This window comes from Alligator sinensis, unplaced genomic scaffold (genome assembly GCF_000455745.1).
Source record: "Alligator sinensis unplaced genomic scaffold, ASM45574v1 scaffold65_1, whole genome shotgun sequence".
NCBI classification, from domain to species: Eukaryota; Metazoa; Chordata; order Crocodylia; family Alligatoridae; genus Alligator; species Alligator sinensis.
Genome location: NW_005842037.1, coordinates 328,289 through 338,143, shown reverse-complemented (window position 1 = coordinate 338,143; position 9,855 = coordinate 328,289). Strand labels below are relative to the sequence as shown.

General features: G+C 41.7%; 1 protein-coding gene and 1 long non-coding RNA gene across 9 annotated transcripts in view; one reads left to right on the top strand and one right to left on the bottom strand.

The window, feature by feature from the left end:
• LOC112550108 overlaps positions 1–465 on the bottom strand; it is a 13,819-nt gene extending 13,354 nt beyond the window's left edge. The window contains exon 1 of the long non-coding RNA XR_003093778.1: positions 340–465. This is a non-coding gene — a long non-coding RNA (uncharacterized LOC112550108). The remainder of the gene's footprint in view (positions 1–339) is intronic.
• DYRK2 (dual specificity tyrosine phosphorylation regulated kinase 2) overlaps positions 1–9,855 on the top strand; it is a 29,837-nt gene continuing 19,982 nt past the window's right edge. For 4 of the 8 annotated variants that reach the window (XM_025202809.1, XM_025202813.1, XM_025202808.1 and 1 more), the window contains exons 1-3: positions 1–50; positions 8,416–8,465; positions 9,786–9,855. In XM_025202809.1, the coding sequence (XP_025058594.1) occupies positions 9,807–9,855 (49 nt within the window). In that variant the 5' untranslated portion in view covers positions 1–50; positions 8,416–8,465; positions 9,786–9,806. Of the gene's footprint in view, positions 51–682; positions 834–2,788; positions 2,850–8,415; positions 8,466–9,785 lie in introns of those variants that run through there. The other 4 variants (XM_025202811.1, XM_025202812.1, XM_025202810.1 and 1 more) reach the window with 4 other exon arrangements.

The following is a 9,855-nucleotide window of genomic DNA, read 5'->3' as shown; positions in this document are numbered from 1 at the left end:
CGTCTCCCATCGCGCTGCCGCCGCTCCGGGCCAGCAACGCCGCGCACACGGTGAGAGCCGAGCGGGGCCGGGCCGGGCCGGGCCGGGCGGGGGGCGCGCTGCCGCCTGGCCGCGGGGAGACACCCCTCCCCTCGCCCCCGGGGCTCCTGGTTTCAGCAAGTCTCGTGCGGGAGCGGGGCAACATCAGCTCACATCTGGGCGCACGGTCAGGGCCGCTGAGAAGCTGCTTTGTTTTTGACCCCCTCCCACCCCTTCATGAATCTGTTTTTAGCAGGGACACATGAGCCCTTCCCTCGCCGCCGCCGGGTGATGTGCCAGGGCTGGGGTTGGAGGCCTGACCTGAAGGCTGCTCTTTGCTCATTGATGTGTCTCATGAACCGCCCCAGCTCTTTCCCGAAGGAAGGTGGAGGGAGGAGACGGGAGGGGAGGGAATGGGATGGGGGGGTGGTTAGCTCCCATCCTCGCCCAGTCCTGGCCAATCCACCAGCCATGGGACTTCCCAAACAGGCCGCTAGTTCTGGAGGGGTGGGTCTCCCTCTCCCGGGTGGTGCGTGAGCCCCAAATCACTGCGACATCTGTCCCTCTGATTGCCTTGTCCATGGCAGAAGGTGTCCTTATGCAGAAGGCAGCACTCACCCCTGCGTTTTGCTTCAGACTAATGATTGCCCGGTTGGATGCTCACATGCTATCTCTGTAAACATATGGCAGAGCTTTACACTGTAATGTGATTATGGGCTGGTGGAAGGTGAAACTGTCTGCGTTCGGATGTCGGCGTTGCAGCGGCTTTCTGCATAGCATTTGGGATACAGATATCTTACTCCGATCCACTTACCGTAAGAAGAAGCTTAAGGCTTTCATTTTCCGTTTTGTTTTTTTTAATTGGAGATTATATTTAGGATGCTCCATAAGAGAATGACCTGATGTTCTACAAATCAAAGATGGGTCTATGTTCAGCATCAGTATCTTTAACCCACATGCACATACACTCTCTCTCTCTCCCCCCGCAGACCCATCTTTCATTTGTAGAATATCAGCTCATTCTCTTACGGAGCATCCTGATATACATAGAAATTCCAGGAACAATTACAGGTTCCTATGGACAAGGTTTATACTTTATCCTATAGTGATAGGCATTATGGTATAGATTTATATTTTTACTGGGCATTAGCTACAGAAATAAATTTGACTGATAATCTGTTCCCAGTTTGAGCACACTGGACCTAATTTAAACAATATAACTGCTACAGGTGCTATATATATATCATTATATTTTATACATGCATACACAGACACACGTATGTCATATATCATTATATTTATATCTATATAGCATGTGTATATACTGAAGCTACTTCTGTACAGTACTATATGCCTCTGTAAACACAGAGGCTAAATTTTGTTTGTAGTTAAACAGATGCAGAGCTGGTAAAGTGCTGGCTGAGTTAAAACAATGTGGAGGCAGTTTACATTTTTCTTTTAAAGCAAAATATAAGACATAATAGTAAAAACATAGAAAATGGCCATGCAAGTGTTCTTGCACAGACATGTGCATCCACCCATGGATTTAATTTGGGCTTCATACAGATATAGTAGTCCTCATGTCTATCTCTGCTTGCTGGCCTAGGATCATGGTGTTGATAGTACAGAACCCTGATGGGTTTTTTAGCAGAAAAGGGCAAGCACAATTTTGTGGCATTTCAGGTCCCTCTAGCTCTCACTGTTAAAATCTGTCTCTCTGTGATATGCCACTTATTTAGCCTTGAGTACTATTTTAGAAGTATTGCAGGCTGCCTCGCTGAATTTTGCAGGTTGTTATTTTGTGGTTGGTAGAAGATGTGAACATAACTTTTTATGGTAAGAATCAGTTGTGACATCAGAATGGTGGATTGTAATTTTTAAAATCATTTGGATATATTGGTTGCAAGATCATTCTAGGATTTGCAGTTGCAGTGACCTCCCTTAACACTGCCTGACTGAACTCCCTTTAATTTTATTTCCCACCACTTCCTCAAAACAGAGCTGAAAATGGAACTTCTAATTTTTCTTTCTACATTGACTTCCCTCCCTCTGTGCATATACTTACATGGCTCCCATCACCGTAGTTTCTGTACCTCCCACACAGCTAAAAATAAAAATAGCAGTCTCTTTCTTTTGCCTTCCCAGCCTTTAGGAAAAATAGCATGTTAAGATATTTGTGTGTGTGTGTGTGTGTGTGTGTGTGTGCGTCCACGCATATCTGAAGAACCTATAGAGGGAAAACCAAGTTGAAGAAATTTATAATGAAAGTGAAGGGGCCCACTGCCATTCTTAACTGCTTACACAGCTGAGTCATATGCTATAGGTTCAACTTCTGTGAAAATCCTGTCTCGTCTTATTAGTCAGCAGGGTCAGACAGGGAGAGGTGCCTTCCCTCAGAAGTCTGTGAACATCAGGACAGAGATATGGCTTCAGTCTCTGTCATCATGGCAACCTGTGTTGCTAAGCAGACAGACTTAGCAGTGTATTGCACCAGGTTGTGTTGGTTAATGTTTGTTTTTTAAGAGTTTGTGACTATCCTAATCCTTTCCTTCTCCATTTTCATCAATACTTCCATTATTTTTCTGGACACTCAAGCTTGAAAATGTTGGAGGGGTCATCGCAGACTCCTAGTCCTTTTCTCCAAAATCTGCCCTTTCGTATCTGCTCCCTACTTTCAAAATCTTTAGTTCTTGCTTTGTTTGCTGTGAACTTTTTTTTTTTTTTTTTTACTTCAGTCTTCATCTCACATCTCAACCCTTGTATCCACTCTACATGCTGCGGCAAAGATAATCTTTGCCACCTGCTCTGCTCATGTAAATCTCTATCCATCTGTGAGTACCTGTACCAGTGTCTTGTCTCTGTCCTCTGCTTTGCCTACATCTCTATTCTTCCTGTTGCACTCACTCTTCTGCCCTATACTCTTCCAGTTTCTCTTCCATTATTGCAGTTTTAGTCTCCTCCTGCTGTTTAGGCTGGTAACAACTGCCCTTCTACAGTGCACCAAAAGACTTTGTCATCTTTATTCAAGCCCCTCCTAATATTTCCCTACTTTCAGTTAACTGTCTGTTGCTCACCAGCTTTCATTAACTCATGCTCTTTGGCCTCAACTCCATATCCGACCGTTTAGTTTACATTTCAGTATAATATCCTGAGTTTCTGAGACTCTTGTAATTGAAAGCTTGTGGACATCTATGCTGCAAGTTCTGTTTCTTCCCAGCAGCTGTTTAATCCTATGACTGTTGACAAATACAATAGATGTTTCCTTATTGCTTCCTGCCCCCCTCATAATCAATTGCTTGTGGTGCCATAAGAATGTTGTATTTTTTTAGGGAAATATTTGTGAGATCAGAGGCACTCACAGAACCATCGCTCTTGAGATGAGGTCCTGCTATGACAGTATTTTAAAGCCATTGCAATGCAAGATCAAAGTTAACTTTTCAAAAAGGAATTTGGAGTGGGATGTGTGCCAGAAGTAATCAGTCCACTCTGGGTGAATTTTGTTACATTTAATATTGAGAGCAAGCTCTCCAGGGCAAGGACTTTGTCTTCTCATGTGTAAGAAGTATAGTAATTATAGGGTCATTATAATAATGGCACCATATTGCTAGTGTGATAATAAACAGCTATTTTTAGAAGTTATAAACATAGATGCACTGTTGAATCCATTTATCCCAGAAAAAAGACCTTCAGCCATATGCACATTATAAATTAAATAAGCTCTGAAGCATGCTACACCTGATACCAAGTATTGATGAACGAACAAACAAAGTATTAAGCAAAATAGCAGTCACGTTTCCAGAGTTATGAAATAATAGAGAAAACATTTTTACTTAAATTTTCTTCTATAGCTGATTTTCCCAGATAGCTTCAAAAAGTAAATTTTGTGAGTTCAAACATGGTAGCCACATAAAACCAGTTTTAGTGAGAAATTAATGCTTTGATATTTAAGAAGAAATGAGCTTGAGAAAATGATAAACCTTTATAAATATAAAACTGAGGATGGGCAATAAACCATGATATGAATGTACACGGGTAGATATATGGCTGTGCAGCTATTTGGTTACAAGAATTTACAAGCTCACCTGTGGAAGCAGAAGCTGATATTTTATAAACATCTTAGGTTTACACATTCGAATCAAATAGTGATGGTGCTTGTGAATACTGCAAGCATTTCAGCACTCAGCTAAGACATGTTAAAGCCCTTTATGCCTCCAAAATTCCATTAGTTATGGTTCAGGGAACTTACAAGCTTCACTAGTGAATCCAGTGGAGTTTGTAAGCTGCACAAGCTTGGACTTGATAAAATTGTCAGGACCCTTCTGTTTCATTTAGTGGTTGTCCAAAATGCAGCTCAGTGGCGACGCGTAGGAGGTGGCACGTTGGGGGTGCACATACCCCCCCCTGACACCCAGTGTTCCTCGGTTAGGCGGCAGGCGGGGGCAGGCAGGAGCACTGGTGGCCCCCCTGCAAGCACTGCTTGAGGAGTGGGAGCACTGTGGCTGTTTCCAGGAGCTCTGTGGTCACTCCCAGCCAGCACAATCAGCTGCGGGGGCACCCCCCGGTTGGCGAGATTAGCTGCGGTAGGCCCCTCTCCCAGTTGGCAAGATTGGCTGCGGTCACTGACTGGTCACTGGGCGGGGGGGGGGCATGTGCCCCCCTGACTAAGGTGGCACCAGTCACCCATGCTGCAGCTTGTGACCAACTTTGTGTAACCTAGCTGAAGTGTAGGAGCGATTCTCTTACCCCCACTGGGTGTGTAAGTGCCCCATTATAGGAATAGGGAAATGTCTGCACACCTCTGGAGGGTGATCCTGTAACGGGGACACTTATGCATCCAGAGTGGGTAATAAGATCACTATAGCAGGGTAACTTAGGGTACAAACAGGACATTGCCCTTGTGCCACCATAGTTTTTTTTTTTGTTGTGGCACAATTCATGAGCAAACAGATATCCTAGCCCTTTGTCATGCCTCAGGTGCCCAAAAATGTTGCTGGGACCAGAGGTAATCACAGTTTATGATTCTTTAAATGGGAGGACATTTGTTTGCCCGTTGTGTACCATGTGAATGCTCTTACACCAGTGACGCTTGCAGATGCATGCCTTGGCAATTCTCTTGCACCATTGATGCTCACAGATACATGCCCTGGGAATTCTCCCACGAGGTATTCTTGTAGTGCATGTATCTCTGCCACTCCTCAGCTCAGGGCCGCATCTGTGCAGGATGAAACCCTGGGAGCAGCATGGGCCCAATCCTGCAGAACAGTGGCCTTGGTGGCATCTATAGATGCTAGTGAAGTGGATCTGTTCTTCCAGGGCACATCCTGGCACAGCTGATCCCACTCCAAAAACAATATCTATTTATAGACTTGGCCACAAGCTGCCGTTTGCTCATCCACTAGATGAAACAGTTCTGCCCCTATGACCAGAGGCTGAAATGTAGAGGCAAAACCTTGGGGAGACTTCAGTCTTCATCCCTCCAAACTGCTAGGTAGAAGAGCTCTGTCATACTATCTCTGTATTCCAGTAGCCTGTGTGAGGGAGGGAAACTCCATCTTATATTTCAGCCTCTGCTTGGTAAGCCTGATAAATCTGAAACCCTCTTCAGGTTATTTAAAGGGAGAATAAGCAGTTTCACACTCTGTAGCTGTGTGACTACTGTGTGAGTAGGTTCTCAAGTTGTCTTTCAGCCCCTTCCACTCTGAATATGTCCAGTACTAAATTCTGCTTCCTTACAAGCGTGAGCACAAAATGCATGCATTGCTGCTATTTAGGATCAAGTGGGGATACAGAAAACCCAGAAAGTCTTGGTAATTTCTTTCTGCCCCTTGTAAAAATTATGAACAGCAGCAGAAGAAACGTTGAAGATGTTTAAAGACCGAGGAAGGCAGAACAACTTTGTCTAAAATTTGAAGTGCTGTTTGCAGTCATGCTCATTGGAAAAAGAATCCCTGCTCACTACCAATGGATGGATAAATTAATTTTGTTAAGACCGTTGTACAAGACAAAGACTGTCAGTTTGAGGAATGTACAGATTCATCTAATGAAAACTGCGGTGCTTGTTAAATGCAGAAAACAATGAACCCTTATCATCTGGGGAATCAAATTAAGAAAATGAAAATGAATTCAAGTTTAGCACTTTAGTCAATAAATTCCAAAAGAGAGGGCAGTGGCTTTAGCAGTGGCTCAGCCTAATTGCCCTTAAATATTATTTCCTATTGTTGTCCTAGCTTGTTGATAATGTGCATCATTAAGTGTCGTTAAATTAATGTGCCAGAAGAAATTTTGACTTCTAGAATTTCTTGGCTTGAGTTTTTTCAACTTGTACATTGCAGCATTTTTGTGCTAGTCATATCAACATAGTCTTCCACATGCATTTAATCTTTATGCTTGTCTCCTTCCGGAACAAAGCCAACTCCCATTAAGTGCATTTGGTTCTTGTAACTGCTCTGAGGACTGAAGTCTTCTTTTTGGCTGTGAGAGAGGAAAAGATGGAGAGGAACAGGGCCCTCTTCCAGGAAATGCCAAACAAATATTCTTCAAACTTGACCTGGAGGAATTGCCTTTAGGAGTGACAGGGCACTTAAGTTTCCTTGAAGGCTTAATTCCTGGTGCTTCTGAGATTTCAAACAAGGGAGGCAATTAGTGTCAATATTCTATATATCTTCTCTGTGCTTGAATGTTTCAATCTCCTTTGCTTTGAATGTTAGCATGTCATAACATTTCTTGCGAGATCAATCAAATTTGATTACCCATGCCCAAATGACTTTGCAAATAAACATATGCAGTTAAATCACAATGATGAAATAAAACAGGTCTGTTATTAGAGCTGATTCAAAATGGATGCGAAAGAACAGTAAGCTCAGCAGAAACAACTCCCAGGAACTCTGGAGAGTTTCTTTGTTATGCAAACCTCAGATGGACAAACTGAACGGATATGATCAAAAACATGTAGATAGTGTCTAGGTTTTTCTATTTGGGGGGGAAGGGAGGGCATTGAAGAATGATTTTATTAAAAATGTCTTTGTCACAACACAGTAAAAACTTTAATAGAATCCGACAGTATGGTATAATCTACTCTACATGGACAGACTTTCTCATGGGGGAAGTCTGTCATTCTTTTGTAGTTAAACAGCAGACTTTTCATTGCCTGAAATCAGAACCCACTCTAGTTATTTGTGAATTTAGTTTTAGCACATTTTTTAAATGATTAGTGAAGTAGTCTTTTTCTTTGGTTGCAAGAAGAGAAAATGAGAATCAGATGCAAGTGTTCTTACTCTGGCTAGGTTCTTCTGCATAATAGTTTCAGTGAACTTGTGTGAGTGATTTGGCATCAATATTGCAGCTGGTATATCAGGTGGAGAGACAGCAGTAGAATTCTTCTCAGACTTGTGTAAGACCAAGCTGAAAGAAAGGAGGGTTGTTTGTATAATGATAACATGTGGCCCCAGCCACCAGTGGTACTCCGTTTTGTCCAGAGCGATGCTGTACAAACATCTAGCAGGAGACATTCTGCACCCTGAACAGCTTGCATTTGAAATAAGTAGGCCAAGAATAGAAGAAAGGAAAGATTTTCTCCCATTCTATCAATAGGGAACTGAGACACAAAAATATTTAAATGCCTTTCCTGTGTTTACACAGGAAATATGTAACGGAGCCAGAAAGTCAGTGGACAGGGATATAGGAGATATATTGAAAAAATATCTCTTTCCTATTAGTGGCAAAAACTCTAAGATGTTCTTGGTAACACTTGACCATCAAGACATTCGTTGGGTCATTTTTATCCAAAACATTCATGGGAGAGAGGGTAATTGGCCAAAGATGACACTCTTATTTTGCATATTTCCTGCCAGTATACTATTCAAGATATGCTAAGAAGAAGACCCTGTATTCTAGTTTGAAAAATATTTTGAATTGAATCAAATAGTGAGCTGCCAAGTTGTTTACAGTCCGTGACTTGGTATCACAGTTGTGAAGTTACCTTAAAAAACTGATGGGCTGGTGATTTTTTTTTTTTTTTTTTTTTTTGTTCCTGTATTTGTAAATGCATCTTCAGCACTGGTCAGTCCTACAGCTATAGCTTCACTTACTTTCTTGTGAATTCTTTGCAGTAAATTCATGTAGAAAATTCAGGCCCCATATAGTCGTACCTAATATTTTTAAGTTTGCCGCATATGGTCAAGGAGCCAAGAGAATGAGTTTAAATTCCTAAGACCTGTTTTTTATTAATGCCAAGCACCTACACCATGTACGCATGAGAGCATTCAAAGTTGTGACTATTCACACTTGTTAGGTTAGGCCCTAAGAGCCAGACTAGCTCCTTGTGTAACTATTGACTGTTACCACCGTTAGAATCCATAGCTTCAATAAAGCTTAGTTTTATTACTCTGTTATTCTCAGATTCATATGTGTTCCCTCATTGGCTTCAGTGAATTACACAAAGGATAAATGTAAGTTAAAAAGTTACAGAAAAATTATTTTTATTTTAAAGATTGAAATTTATACATGAATTTAATATGTTTAAAACTGCTGCAATCCTTTCTTAGGGACAGAATAACTATTCTCTGCATAGAATAAATAAGGAATTCTAATGATATCTATTTAGGTGACAAGTGTATGCTTGCATGTTGTTTGCTTCTCCTTACAAAATGTGGTAATGCACACTAGTTGTTTTCACCCTTCAGTGCTTCAGGTCTTTTATTGTTTGAGATCACTGAATGCTCATGTTTGGTCCATAATCAAAACTAGAAAACCAGACCTATTTTCTAAATTACAGAAGTATCAGATTGTGTTTTCTTTTTTTCTTTCTGTACCATGGCTATTACTCCATGCTACCTAAGTGCTATTGTAATAGGCCTCGGTTTGCCAAAGTGCTTAAGCATACACTTAGGTCTAGTGACTAAAAGCTTTGCTGAAAGAAGGCTGTGGCATTTCCATGTGTTAAACTTAGTTTCTTGGATTTTTATAACTTCCAGATTCTTTCTTTTTTTTTAAATGTCAAAGCATATTCCTTGTAGCTTAAAATTATATGTAGCAGCTGGTTTCCTACCGCAGGCCTGCCCAGCCAGTGGCCCATAGACCCCTGCAGCTGCCCTTCTCACAGGTGATTGGGGTGGGGAGTCATGTGTGCTGCCAACACTGCCCATGTGCCAGGGAAAGGGGATTCTGCAGGGCCATGTCATGCCCATATGGTAGGAAATGTGGGGGACTTCCTGGGGGAAGGGGGGTGGGGGAGGGGCTGTACACGACCTGAAGATGGAAAGTCCTGTCCTATACCAGATTTTGACATACAATCCTAATTATTATGAATTTATACTGAAAGGGAACAGAAAGAGCCTTATCAGTAGACTTGCTGGCAGGCATAATATGAATCCCAAGCTTAAGTCAAACTGCTACTTGTGTTCTGTAGCATCAGGTTTAATTTCCCTCTAGTGTACTTCTTGATATGACTGGACTATTGCCATACAGATAGCCCAGAGAAATAATTAGCTCATGGTACTACCACATCTTTGCTGCAAACCTTTAATTTAAATAGTTGTGAGAGTGAGGAAATAATTGAGATAAGGAATCTTGCAAATGCAGCCAGTATTGAAAACATCATGATATATTGATCATATATTAACCTAACTATAGACAAATGACTTTTAGAAAAATGGTTAGTAGAAATAATTCTGACATAGTGGGGTGGAAGCATTGGGAGTTTTGGAAGTCTAGATCCTTCAGTTCTATATTCTTCTTTTTAATTGGAAATGTATTGTTTTGAATTTTAGGCTGGAGGCAATAAGCACACAATGAATGAGCACCTACATGTTGGTAGCCACGGCCAGATCCAGGGTCAGC